We start from the raw sequence: 15,321 nt of genomic DNA, 5'->3' as shown, positions 1-15,321 counted from the left end.
AAGGGTTGAAGGAAAAGTGCCCCCAAAGCAAATTCTTTACATCTCAAGATTTTAAATCACAAAGAAAACTATTCATGTTTTCTGAGTTTTGTTTGTTGGTTTGTTGGTTTGCGTGCGCCTCTGCTTTTGCAAGCGTCTCTATCAGCCAGCAGCTTAGGGAGAAAATGTGAGGTCAGGTTCTCAAGGAGAAACACTAGCAAACTAAATGTTAAGAAGAAGGGAGGGAAAAGGAGCCGAGGAAACAGTAAGGAGCCGAGTAAGCCTGCAGACATCTCGTTGCTGCTGCAGTATCAGATCACAGGTTCTGTATTTAACTGCCCAGAGCCATTTGGGGCCATTTCCAGTGGCTGTGATCTTGGTCTTATCAGATGTCTTGCTATACATAATGCAATCAAAATTGGCCAGACCACAAACAAAAAGCTGTCACGTGTGTATTTTGTAACAAGGCCTGCGTCAATATCTGTAACTCAGACCGACAGAGTTACTAACAACTGAGTTGACCTGACTCATCTTGTCTTCTGTAAACCGCTGGACATCAAAATTACAACCAATCCTGCATGAATTATACACACAGCTGCTAGCCATAACTCTGAACTTCAGTCTGAAGGTGTGGCTAGAATGGTAAAGTGAAAGAAAGGTTCTCACCTGTCACACATTTGAAGTATTTGGTAATACCAGCGGGTCTTTCAGGATAAAATCATCAGAATAATCACCAGCTGCTTCTATTGCAACATGAAAACCATCTTCTACTTGACAGAGAATAGCCTGTATGTTGTTTACTTCTGATGTTAAATAATGTATGGCATTACTATTTGATATAATAATGATAATGGCGCGAGATGAAAAGTCAGGCTCCCCAAAGTCAACAAAGACCACAAAAGTCTGCTCCAAATTGGATGATGGTTGTCGAGACATTTCACTTTGAGCCACAAATGTCAACCTGTTGGAGGTGCTGGAAGAAAAGTTAAGGGGATCACCAAAGGATTCATCCTTTGGGGACCATGACAGTAGAGTATGTACAAAATGTATAGTCAATCCGATGAATAGCTGTTGATACATTTCAGTTTGGACCAAAGTGGTGGACTGATCCATAGAAGAATGGTCAAAATTTTGGTCCTCAACAATGGATTCTACAATTCCGACAATGCAACAATGCCCCAGACCCTCAGTAGACATTATACAACTGTCTGCACGTACTGCTCATGTGTACTGATCTTGATGTGTAAAATTGCCCCTTTGTTTTCCTTTTGGTTTGTATTTCTAAATTGCCTTTTCTGAGTTGCTTGCTAGCTTAGTTATGCAGGCATTACTGTCGGTGTATCTGATCAACAGAAGAGCAGATGCCCTTCTCCATAAATTTGCACTTTCAATTCTCCCATGAAGACCCCTTTGGAGGGTCTCATGTTTACCTTTTTCAGACAAAATATCCTCTCTTGCCTTTTTCCCATCCTGATAGTTACATGAGGCCCTCACTTCCTCTCTGAGAGCTCCGACCCCCTCAAGCTCTCCAATGTCTGCATCTGCCTTTAAGTGGATTTTCTCCTTTAGTCAGTCTCCTCGTTCTTTCAGTCCCTCTTTCCACAGTGGAAGACATCTGATACATGATGCAGACGATGGTAATGTGGCTGGTGCTCATGTAAAAATAAAATTCCCATCAATGTCTCACACAGGCAAGGTTATTGCCATCTATTATGGAAATGGCTGACAGTAACTAATAGTCCCTCAAAACTGAATGTTAAAATACAATTGTGTATTTAAAACAGTTTGGAAAGACTCAACCATTCTTGATTTGTGTTGCAGCAAAAATAGAAACCTTCATTAGTTTGTACTTGCTTTTGCAGGCTACAATGTCAACATTCAATTCCTTATTAGAAAGAGAGACAGAGGGATTGTGGGTTGAATAAGAATCACAATACAAGTGTTTGAGGGCTGGTGTAATTTCATCTGCAGAGAAAGGCTTGATGAGAGGCGTGGTCAGTACTGGACAAGGTGAGGCAGACCCACCGGCAATCACTCCTAAAACAGTCTGTCCACTTTGCTGGAACACGGCCACACACACCTATGACTAAGCAGCCCGAACCATACAAGGTTAGGGTTTGAATGGCATTACAATCTTCTGCATTTCAGCCACACCAGCCTCATGTATCCGACGTGGCAATGTTGGTCTGTCAGTCGGTGGGTCGGTACATCACTTTGGCCCCGATCGAAATAATGTGAACAACTGTATCTAGATTTTGTGCCGATTCCCATGGTCCCCAAATGATGAATCCTATACTGTCTTTGGAGATCCTCGGTCTATTCTTGTAGCGCCACCATTAGGTTGACATTCATGGTTTTAGGGGAAATGTCTCAACAACTTTTAAAGGGATTACCTTTGCATTTTGTACAAGTCTCCCTTGTCTCACATCAGCATGTTTGCATTGTAATTGTGAGTGTGTTAGGATCAAGTAGGCTATGTGGTTAGCATGCTGAAGATAGCCAAAAGCTCAAAGTAACACTGAAGCCTCGCAGAGCTGCTAGCGTCGGGTTAGTTTAACCTTACATCAACTGCTTCTTGTGATTTAAATCATCAGCAATTTTATGAGCTTGTATTTACACGAGAGCAGTCGTCACATTATCTCCCACAATGACAGGAGATGCTGTTGACAGGTGCTGTTGTTTTCTCCCATCTCCTGACTAGAGACTGCTCTCTTGTTATGATGTTCCCAGATATGAATACATTCATCCACTCCAGCAAACAATAACCCAGGTGAAATACTTCAACCCCAAAAAAGTTAATAACAAATATCGAGGAATACTGAGTTGCCCTTGGGGAAATGTATTTATTTACTTAGTTTATATTCTGTGGTGTCAGCATTCCCAGCTGTCGCCTGCAGCAATAAATATATTAACTGAAGAACTGCAACTCTTTCTTTTTCATAACTGCAGTAAAAGTATATGCATCTGACAAACCAATAATAATATAAGTAGGATATATTGTGTGTTTGATAAAACAGTAGTTTGGCCGAGTCGGGCTTGGGGTTCTAAAACAGACTTACGTAAAACTGTAGATCTATCTTGTCAACCAGCCACAGGGGTAAAAGCTAAAAATAGGCTGCCTGCTCTCTACTCTCCAGATAGAAATAATGACCTCCCCTTTTTAATAAGCTCCACCATAATAAATGTAAGATAATCTCTTCCTCCTCCTTCATTTATCCTTGCCTCCCTTTCTCTGCAAATGCCCCGCTCTGTTCTCAGACATAATGGCATGGGTATTTTCAGCACTGTGGTGAAACATGGATGGATGATGAAGACAATGACAGTGCTCATGCTTCTCCTTCATCAGTTATATCTCCATGTAATGTAATGTGATTATGTATTGGTCTTTGTAGGAAAATGTACTTTTCACTTTCTATCTTCACAAGAAGAACTCAGGATCAGCTGCAGAGCAGGTAGGCATGCATCGGTGTCGTATTCAAGGACACTTCCGCAGGGATAATACTTTCTGCTCCTCCTGTTGATAAGGGATCCAATCAAGCTGGAGCTAGTTTAAATGGTCCAATGGTTCTAAATCTAGGGATAAGTCAACCTCCAAAGGACCACAAAATAATGATTGTTTGGTAATGGGATGATTAACTGTGCAGGAAAAAAAAACAATTCCACAAATCTGTATTTTGGACTTTTCTCTTATGTATTTTGTGTTACACATTGGCTTATTGAACCTCTTTTGGCTTAGAACAGCCATTCAAATAAAACCCAATTCACTAGAAATGCGACAAGATCCCAACCAGACACTACATTTTAGTAACGTTTTGGTGACAAGCCAGAAAAGTTGTGAATCTTAATTATCATAAACTTATCATATATAAAAAATGAAATATGCAATCCAAAGTAATGAGTAACTGCAGCTAACAAATAATTGTCTGTAATCACTGTCTGATTTACTGTAACCAAATAGATGTACTACAAACTCTGTGAACAAATGTAAAGGCCATGTGTGTGGGTGGGTTTGTGGGCGGGCATGTTTTGATTAATTATTTTTTCTTATTTTCAATTTTTTACTTTTTTATTTTATTTGTTGTATTTCTTCAAATTGTTCACTTTACGTTGTCTGTTTGCTCTACTTTCCTGTCACTGTTTGCATTACTATTGCAAACAGATCAACACACACACAAAAAGAAGAAACAAAAGAAAATACTTGTGTGCTGATCCCTGTCGGCATATTGTGCACACTATCTAATAAAGTATATTTAAAAAAAATAATAATAATAATTGTAGTGGAGTCAAAACCTTCAACCTTCTGTGAAATGTAGTGGAGTAGAAGTATAACGTTGGAGTAAATATACATAATCTCATAATATGAATTAGTTAAGAACCAAATAACCTAAGCACTTGAGTAAATGTACTTTGTATGTAATGCATTTGTATTGTGCATTTACACCACTGTCTGGTTTACTAGCTCTCTTCTTTGACCACACAGTCACAGAGATCTAACATCGCACATCTCTCAGCAGCTACAAATACATTAATTATTAAACAAATGAGAGGCGAGAGCACTCGACTCTGTGCGCTGGTCGTCCATCTCCACAGGGTCTCGCTGCCCTCGATGCCGAGTAGAACAACGGCAATTTGCCTTGGAAAGTTCACCCTGTCCAGAAGTGATGAGCAGTCTCGTTGCTGATGGATGAAGTGTACTACTACTCTGCATGGCCATGCTAAACATAAATACCGTCTCTTGCTTTTCCCCTTCGGGACAACCTGACAGCACCAAGGTTTATTGAAATATGTTGAGGGAGTGATATCAGGCTGGCTAGGCCACATGAATGACTCTGCTTCAAAACAAAAAGTTAGTATTAATTTGTTGTTTTTATTTGACTGTATTTGGATCATGTGTTAGGGATTAAGTAACCAATGTTCATGTTGGCCACTAAGTGATAAAACATTGGTTACTAAATTGTTGCAACTTGCTTTTTCTGGTGACTCAATATCAATTCTGGAAACTCTTAACTTATTGAGCTCAAATCAGTGACTGACTATATTTGTACCAAAAAAAACATACTTTACAGTATTTATAGTGCAGTAATCGAATAGACAAATGGAAGAAATTCTCTTTTCCAAAACATTATGTCCGTATAGTGGCAACGAAACAGGATCACAGACCACTGGAACTGATAAACCCCTTCTAACAGGACGGGGCCAGTGTCTTGCTCTTGGTTCACTTCCAAGGTGTCACTGATACACTTCAGCCTTCAACAGGAGTGTCTTAACTGCCATGGGGACCTCTGCGTCGTCGGTCAATTACAGCCAGAAGGACAAACAGCGGTCACCTGAACATCAGATATCAACCGTTTTGTAATTCAATCTAAATAGAGACATTGTGAGCCAAGTCTCTATATCATTTGTTTGTTACGTGATCGTTAGAAACTTAACGTTATTATAAACCGGGAGGAGACGTAAACTAATCCACCTGGTTACTGGAGGAGTCATTCTTGTGTAATATAACTGGGTAAAGCCATAGACCCTTTGGAGGTTTAGAAATATACATAACGTCATAAATATGTGATTCAGAAGTCCTCAGAGCCAAAAGGAACTGTAAAAAAAAATCTTTGACCAAGACAATACCATAATACATAACCCCAAGGAACCCGTGTGACTCATACACTTTTTAATTCTATCTAAATATCCTCTTAGAAGGTCAGTATCCACCGCAATTGACTGTTACACGATCGTGACAAAATGTGTTCTTTGACTCTTAAATGTTAATCAATAAAACTATGACTTTGTGCAGGTGAAGTTGAATTACCTGCATATGTTATGAATTCAAAGACACTCATATTTATTAAGATAGGAAAATATGTGAATATGATCTTGCATGAACTATTGATTGCCAGATAACGTTAGACTCCAAGTCTTAACAATACTATAGATCACTAATGAGTTTCATACCCCGACTCAAGACTTTAATGTGAAAAATTATATATTTATGCATCGCTACAACTGCATTGTTCATGGAATATAAACTTTTCATTAGATGCAGGCAAGTATGATATTGGAATATTGTATTATATATAATTATCTCATTTATATATATATATATATATATATATATATATATATATATATATATATATATATCGTTAATGATCCAACAGAATTGAATATATTCAATTTAATCATGTGTAATATTATGACATGGACTCAGTGATTCCACCGATCACCTCTGATCACCTCTAGTTTTCCACTCCGGCCACACAGAGTGATCAACAGTTACAGCTAACTCCTCTGATTGAGTGACTTGGCTTTGTTTGGCCGGTTGCTTCTGTCTGGCTACGGCTCACTCCATTACAACTGTAAATGACTAATTAATGGTCCCGGGACAGTTGACACCGGCTCCTCAAGATCCATTTACATCCTCATCCCCACAGGGCTCTGCCTGGACTCCGCTGCACTTCTTCACTTCTCCCTAACCTCCATATCCTCTTCTCCCTCATCCCCTCATCTATTATTCATCCGGTGGTAGAGTACTGTTTAAGGAGCAGGTCTGCAGATAGACATATTGAGAGACAGGTTGATCAGACAAATAGAGGTACACATTGTATTTGGGATAGGAGGGTGAGAGAGATAGAAAGAGTGAGGTGGGGGAAGTGTTGCTATCTGTATTGGTCTTTTCAACTCTGAGGTATTTTGCAGTAGTTTGTCTGAAGGGGATGTGGATGAACTCTGATCTCCACCTGAGCACGAGCACAAGCACACCCACATCCCTCTCTGAAGAGTTTAATGTTAGGTCAGAAAGATATTATTAGACTGTGTGTGTGTGTGTGTGTGTGTGTGTGTGTGTGTGTGTGTGTGTGTGTGTGTGTGTGTGTTGTGTGTGTGTGTGTGTGTGTGTGTGTGTGTGTGTGTGTGTGTGTGTTTGTGTGTGTGTGTGTGTGCCTCTAGCCAGTAATGATCCTGCACATACAAAGCTCTGAGAGTATTTTTCATAGCTAACAGAGTTATGTCTCTAATTTCCTGAGACTCTACAGAGAGGGAAAAGTTTTATTCAGTTTCAGTTTTATTAAAGGTTGTGCTTTTCATGCTAAACTTAAAGGAACATTGCTAATCCGTCAAAGCTAAAATGGGCAGAATCCACTGAAGATGTCCTACTGTAAAGTCGGAGAATGGAGAAAACTGTTTGACATAGTGGTTAAAGAGACAATTTAGTGTATTGTTATACCCTCAAGACTTGACCCAGAAGATGCAACAGTCTGTACATGTTGTATGTACAATATTTTCCTTTACTTAGGTCAAATTTGATTGTATTTATTCTTTATTTTGAATTTAAAAGTCCTCCATGTGTCGGCCATGTACCAGCTGGAGGGCGGACGAAGAACAGATCAGGTGGGCTATTAAAACAAGGTTAATGAATGACGAGTGACGCAGGAAAGATGAAGGAGGAAATTAAAATGTAAGGGTAGAATTTGCAGTGGACATATCATTCTACACACAGTGCTCACTAAATGTTTTTACGCGTACATACAGAACAATACATACACAGACAAAAACAGCATGCCACTGCTAATTTAGCACGTGCACCAGAGCTGTCAGGAAATAATGACACACCTGAGGATATGAGGAAAACTCAACTGCCAAGGTTATTGGAACTGGTCACACACACACACACACACACACACACACACACACACACACACACACACACACACACACACACATACACACACACACACACACACACACACACACACACACACACACACACACACACACAGAGTAGTCAGGAGATAGGGATGGGCAGCCTTGAGTAAATCAATTACAAGGTTCAGTATCAAGTTGAAGGTCACGGGGAGGGCACCATAACAATATCCCAGCAACAGCCTGTGAATAACAGCTACTGCTAAATCAGTGAGCGAACACTTGTGGAGCAGGCAAAGGGGTCCTAAGAGGAGAAGAGAAGGACTAAGCAGATGTCCTTGTTTGTTTGGAGGAAGAAATACTATCCCATATGTCGTAATAGGCAAAACAACCTGACATTAATATGGCCCTCTGTGCTTATCTATAGGACCAGCAGGCCCATTCTCCAGCTTCTCTATCTCTTTCTGTCTTGTTGCTTCTCTGTCTCAGTTTCTCATTCTTGCCCTCTCAGTGTCTATATTTATATCGCCTACCATAGCCGCTTTTGTCCACCCGTTCCAGATTTAGTGCTCTTGAGCATGACAGCAAACTGCAATCATCTTAAGACTCCCCAGTGCCATGGCCCCTGTGAAATACAAACAAACACAATGCCTGAATGTCTTCTATGTTTCTTATTGTCCTTTAAAGAAATACTTTGACATTTTGAGAAATATTCTTATTTGCTTTCCTGCTGAGAGTTAAATTAGAAGATCAATATTACTCTCATATCGGTTCCATTTTATTTATGATGCAAGTAGAGTCATTGAGTCAGTTATGATGCTGCACTCTGCTAGACTGTGTATAAACCATAGTGTCCACATAATTGTTTGCACTTTTTGTCGGGGGCTGTTTTCATGGTTTTGGCCCCTTAGTTCCAAAAAAGAGAAATTTTAATGTTATGACACTCAACTTTGTGACAGTGGTTTGGGGAAAGGCCAGTTCAAGTTTCAACATGAAAATACACAAACCATGGTCCATAAAAAAAATGTTCCCTAGTTTAGTGTAGAGGAACTTGACTGGCCTGCATACAACACTGATCTCCACTTCATGCAACACCTTTGGGAAAATGTAAGGCCCAGAGAGGTTACTGCACAACATCAGTTCCGTTACCTTACTAGTGATACTGTGGCTTAATGGGTGCAAATCCCAACAGCAGGGTTTCATTTTTTTGGAGAAAACTCTGGAGCCAGAAGAGTGGAGGCTGTTGTAGCAGTAGATTGATGCCTATGGTTTTAGAGAGAGATGTTAAACAAACATATGGGTGTAATGTTTGTGGCATCCACATACTTACAGCTACGTATACCTGTGGATACAGTTGGCCCTGTGAGACTATATAGGCTAGATATATGCTGGGTCTACTCATTGACATAAACACAGCAAGCGATGTATTGATCCAGATGATGTCCAACAAAGTTCTTTGACCAAATAAGATAATAAATACATTATTCAAGTTCCCCTTCTGTGCAGTTCAGATAAATGTTGCCATAAGCCTGTAGAAATGAAGAAAAAGGCTGGCACTTAAATACAAGGCAGATTGCAGATACACCTTCTTTATCAGGAGAGAACACATGGCATGGTCTGATGCTCTTTGTCTAGGTGTGTGCTCTCACTACTCAGTAAACAAACACACACACACACACACACACACACACACACACACACACACACACACACACACACACACACACACAGAGAGAGAGAAAGACTGAAAAAGAAGAACAGGCCCATAGTCGTGCTCATTGTGATTGTGACATGTCATAATGACTAATGACAGCTTACTGTTACATTGTATCTGCTCCAATTAAGTAAACCCTAAATGGTTTGATTTGAACTTGGTTTGTTAATAGGCCATCATGGTCAGGTCATCCTGAAAGTTATTTCTGTGCCAAATGTATTATAAATGACACCACACGTGACAGAGGGAGTTGTGGATACTGTTGAGGTAGCTTTAGTCTTTCTTTCTTACTCTCATTAATCATCTATTACCGGTAGTGCGTCCTCTATGCCATCCGGTCCTGAGTCTCTCAAAACCGTCTCTGCTTCTTTATGTATTTTTCTCTCTTTGCTTTCCTTCTTTCATTGTGTTGTTTTCTTGGTCAAAACTGCACTATCCGTGGTGCTGAACCGCTCTTCCTTCCTGTCTGTGTCTGCATTTATTTTTTTATTCCGTGGCTCATGTTATGTTTGTTGTCAGTTTTTAACAGAAACATCGTCTTTCATTTTTCTTCTTTCCACCCTTTCATCTTTCCATTTGCGGTTTACTTATTTCATTGCGTCCTTGTGAGCACAGCACAAGATTCTTTTAAGCCAAGTACTTTAATTCTCTGTGGAGCTGTCCATAGGGCTGAACCTCTAACCATCTCTGTTTTATGAGCAGCCTTTCTTTCTATCTCTCTTTATTTCTTCCTGACCACTTAACTACTTTAATAAACGGATACATTATCTGTGCTTCTGGCTTATTGATGAGTCCTTAATTATGATGGTGGGTGGAGGAATAGTTAAAATAGTGTCACTGTTTCTAGTTCAGATAAAAGATGTAGCCTATTGAATTTTAGTGATATTGTGTGCCTTGGTGCCCAAATATCAAAGTTTCAAGCCCCTGTTTTGCTTAATTATAGTATAATTAATGTCATCCTCACTACTTCCAGGCGTAGATGTAAAACTCTGTGTTTCCAGTTCAGTCATCAAACAACATGACAAACACACCTTCTTGTCAGTCCAGCATCACATATCTCAGTGTTAGAAGCGGCTTAGAAAGTCTGTTTTAGAAAGTCTGTTTTCTTTCTTTGGAAAAGCGATCAATCGGCGAAAAATTGACCATGGCCCCCTTCAAACAGGCTCCACTGCCTGCACATAATTAGATCAGCTGATTTGCAACACAATATGCCATAAATTAAGACTGTATTCATGGGAACGTGACGTGGAAAGAAAACAACACACTATCTTTGATATATTTATTTCTCTGCAAGCAAGCTTAATTCATGATAAATGATTTCATTTGTCGTTCAAACTGAGAGGATTGGGCGTTTTTTTCCACTGGGAAAAAGTCTTCCTTCAACATAGTTGCAAGTGAAAATTTTAATAATTTTGCTCTCAATAACTTTTATAGCATTTCTGCATGATACTGTATCTGTATTACATGTCCTTTCTACTAATGGTTTAGTAGAATATCCATATTGTCACGTGCATCTCTCTCTCTCTTCTCTCTCTCTCTCTCTCTCTCTCTCTGTTTCTCTCTCTCTCTTCTCTCTCTCTCTCTCTCTCTCTCTCTCTCTCTCTCTCTCTCTCTCTCTCTCTGTTTCTCTCTCTCTCTCAGTGACAGGCGTCAAAAATACCACCAAGGGAGCGCATATCTGCAGCTTTTCACGCAGCCACACTCAGCTGTTGTCCACCGTACCTATGCGTAAATATCCCCCAAAAAACTAATCTTTTCTCTGGACAGAGATACAGAGCACGGAGGGCGTTTTTTTGTTGTCCTATTCTGAGAGTTCAAAGTATCCGAAGCCGGACTGAATCGACTTTACATGCCAGATAGGACAGTAGTCGGTCACCTTCTTTGCGAGACATATCGGCACAGACCTGCTTTGAGACTTAAATGAGGGAGAAGATGTGGATATTTTACAGTGCCGACAATTCAAAGTGTCTTTTTTCTATTTGGAACCAGTGGTGTTTGTATTACGCAGCAGTGGCGTGTTTATTGTTTTCTCCTGTGAGGATGGATCATGCTTGCCCGTCGTCCTGCATCTGTGCCAAAGACTCAGGGACAGTGACCTGCCGTGATGGGGAGGACGCCGAGGTGCCGGGAGACATACCGGAGTGGACGTCCACCTTGATAGTCAAGGGAAGAAACATTTCAACTTTACAGCGTGGTGCGTTCATGAGCAACGGGACGGAGTTGCAAATGACGACACTCTCGCTGTCCTATAACGGGATACAGTCTATTGAACCTTACGCCTTCTTGGGACTCCCCCGATTGTATTTGCTGGATCTAAGCCACAACCAGCTGCAGTACATCTCAGCCAGGGCTTTCCACGGGTTACTGGAGCTCCGCTCTCTTTACCTAAATCACTCTATTTTACCTCCGGCCACAGCGCAGCTCTCAAATGCGCTCAACACACAAAGTTTGCGCAACCTCCACAGACTGGAGTTAGCGGGAAACACGCTGAAGTCAATTCCCCTGATGCGATTAGATATGCATAATCTCCACGCGTTAGTGCTGGTAAATAACCTAATAGAGAGCATAGGAGGAGGAAATGTATCCATGTTGTACCAGCAAACGCGCATTCGCGTTTACTTGGCTTTAAACCCGTTTCGGTGCAACTGTGAACTGGAGGCGTTTTACTACTGGTTGAAGAACTCATCCCAGTGCCCGGATGCAGGGCGTCTCCTGTGCAGCGAGCCGAAGGCAAAGAGGGGGATTCCTGTGGAGAAGCTCCGGGAAGAGGACGTGGATTGTTTAAATGAGAACCTTGAGGCGGTTTCTTACGTGTTCCTCGGTTTAGTATTGGCTCTGATCGGGGTGGTGTTTCTAATGGTGCTGTATCTCAACCGGAGAGGCATCAAACGGTGGCTCAACAACATCAGAGATGCGTGCCGGGACCAGATGGAGGTCTACCATTACCGCTACGAGCAGGACTCAGACCCGAGACTGGCCAACGTGGCTGTTTAACCTACTGAAACATCCGGCCAATGCCGTGTGAGTGAGAGGACACGGGAGGCAACGGTTCCATGGCAGTGCCTGTGACAATCCAAATCAATAGAATCAATCATTTTTACAAACAGTTTCATCTTTTTCAGCAGCTGGCCAATGAACTGCATGTGGCATTCCTCTCACACTGGGATATGCACGCAGCCAAACACAGTTAAATGACTTTAAGAGACTATTATTATATTGAGTGTTCGTCTTGCACAAATGCATATTTACCCTTCCAAGCACTATTGTACACATTGTATCTCCTCAATAGAGGAATGCTTGTCATGCATCATGTTAACTTGCACAGTCAGCTTGTCAGACTAACTTAGTATTATTTATCTTATTAACAAAGTGACAAATATACAGTAAAGGTATATATAACTTCTGATTTGAAAAATGGAATGAAATTGTGAATCACTGTCATTTCTGAAAACTGCAGCCCTTTGCAAATTGTTGCAAATGAATGGCCTACATTCAAGAGACCCCACAGGAAGAACAAGGTATTTGTGTTTCTAATCTACTGAGGGAGTGCATATTGCAAAGGGTGAGAGAGAAAAGTGGTAGAGAAGGAGACTTGAGCAAGTAAGATGAGGCAAGGAAGCTGGTGAGTGCCATGTTAGGGCAAGCAGGTGCATGATGCTCGATTAAACTGTCATATGTCATCAAGAACATGGGATAAGTTACCAACCTGGCCTTTCAGAACAGCCTTTGATTTCTAAAAATCACACATGTGTATCATTCGCCACCAGGTCAGTTTATCCGTGAAGGGGCAGAAGACGAAGAGACATAATCTACCCATGCATGTGACTGTTATAGGCATAGAAAACCAACCAAAACATAAATAAAAGGTCAAATAAAAAATGGCGAGTTAGCAATGTTCTTTACGTCAGTGCATTTTATCATCACTGTCAAGAAATGTTGATTTCATGCAGCACTGTGCCAGACATTAAACACAGGAAGTGTTTCCTGGTTATATTTTGTAAAGAAGTTTTTGTGAAATTGCTACAAGCAGGTGTGAATGAGTGCATCGGCTCCATGCGATGATGTAATATTTCGAGTAAGTTTAACCGAACTACAAAATGTCACATCGTCAGCATTTATGCTCCCCTGAAAAGATATCGACTATCTCACCTGCTTCTTTTTAAAGCACCAAATAGTCCACGGCTGGTATAGAGCTCTGCTGCTTGAGCGATATACAGTATAACAGAAAAGCATGGCAGTGTTAATCTCATCAGCTCTGTGACGAATAAACCACGGAGAATCACGATCAACCCGTGAAGTCAGTATCTCTCTGCACCCCGGAGCTCATCAACCCTCTTAACTAAAGGTCAAACATGAAAAGCTGGAAAACAGCAGGAGAGTAGGAATGTGTGTGTGGTAATATTCATTTAAGTCATTGAACAGAGTCCAACTGGCACGTTAGGCAAAAAATAGATGACAGTGAAAACGACAAACATATTTTTCTGACTTTTGATATTGACTTGTTTCATATATAAATAATAGTTTGTATAATGTAAGAGGTAATTAATGTGGCTTTCTCATCAGTCTGAATTCCCCTGCTTTCACTTTTCTGAAAATCATAATGAACGTGATTAATACACCAGATTTAAGACAACGAGGCGATAAATGATTCATTGTTAATAAATAGATCAGTTTGAAACAGAAGGTTAGTTATAAGGCATTTCTGTTCTTTTCATTTAACACTTATTTAGTATAAGATGTTTGTAAATAAACAAGTGGATGATAGATAGATAGATAGATAGATAGATAGATAGATAGATAGATAGATAGATAGATAGATAGATAGACAGACAGACAAATATATAGATCATCAAAATGCAGATCCATCAATAAAGGAACCAAACTCAAACACCCACTTGTGTGTGAGGGTGTGAATAAAACTCAAGATACAAGGTCGATACCTGAGGATGGGATGAAGAAAAATAAATACATAAGAACATAAAATAAAATACGACAGAGAGTGAGAAATATGTTTTATGTTGTGTATGTTGATCATCACCTTAGTGACATGCTGACATGGGCAGAACATACAAGGTCCACACAGGAGGCTGGCAAGTGGGTTCAGACCCGGAGCCCTATTGCTGTGAGGCAACTACACCACCATGCCTTCCTCTTTACACATCAACTTTGTTTCCTATTCGTTTCGGATTCTGGGACATAAATACAGAGTTGAGACAACACAGTGTTCTGTTGTTGGTTTAAAACGACTGAATTTGTGTTTTGAAAGCATTCAGGCATCACCTCTGCACTTCCCTTGTCATTGATTCATCCTTTGTTCCTCTGCAATCTTGCTACAGTCTCCTTAAAAAAACAGTGTTTGTAAAAGACGTGCTCTCAGCCCTACATGACACACCCTCCCTTTCTCTGCCTATTCCCCTCTCTTGCTCCCCTTCATCCAGGTAAATTACTTTATCCAGTTGAGTGACTTTGTAAAGGACGCAGGGATGGGGTTTAAGCTGAGCCCAGTGAAAAAGGAAGAACGGAAAGAGACAGATAAAGAAAAGGGGAATAGCGGAAAGATTCATTAGGGTTTGTGTCGTCCAGACACCAAACGTCCTTGACTTATGCAAAGCGATGACTCATCTTCTTGCTCTTTATGGGAATGGCCAAAGCACGACTAGGGGAGATGTCTAAAATGGAAAACATCCTCTTCATTTTTGAACAGCTGCTGCTATCAGATCATTTAATCATATCTGAGCATCTGAACTTTAGGCGACTTTTTAAATGGCCTCCATCTTTCCTCCGTAGAAACACTTTCTCTATGATGTCTCACAGCCTATCAAACGCTGATGGAATATTGTGCACTCCTAGCTAAATGTGAGAAGTTTGTGATGTGACATATTACTAGTTATTGATTGCTGGATGTGCCTCAGCTGCCTTCTGAAGGTAAAGGATGGAGTTTGTCATTGTGGGAGAGGAGAAGCAGAGGTGTTTCTGTGGGGAGGAGGTTGAGCATT

General features: G+C 40.6%; 1 protein-coding gene across 1 annotated transcript; it reads left to right on the top strand.

The window, feature by feature from the left end:
* Nucleotides 1–11,245: 11,245 nt before the first annotated feature.
* On the top strand, nt 11,246–12,319 carry tpbgl (trophoblast glycoprotein like; the record flags this gene model as incomplete). Its single annotated transcript, XM_079237483.1, has 1 exon — nt 11,246–12,319. One exon carries the CDS (start codon nt 11,246–11,248, stop codon nt 12,317–12,319), a length of 1,074 nt encoding a protein of 357 aa, XP_079093609.1.
* Between the last annotated feature and the right edge of the window lie 3,002 nt (nt 12,320–15,321).

This window comes from Taurulus bubalis (assembly GCF_910589615.1).
Source record: "Taurulus bubalis genome assembly, chromosome: 2".
NCBI lineage: Eukaryota > Metazoa > Chordata > Actinopteri > Perciformes > Cottidae > Taurulus > Taurulus bubalis.
The sequence above is the reverse complement of the archived record's forward strand: the minus strand, read 5'-3'. Positions and strand labels throughout refer to the sequence as shown.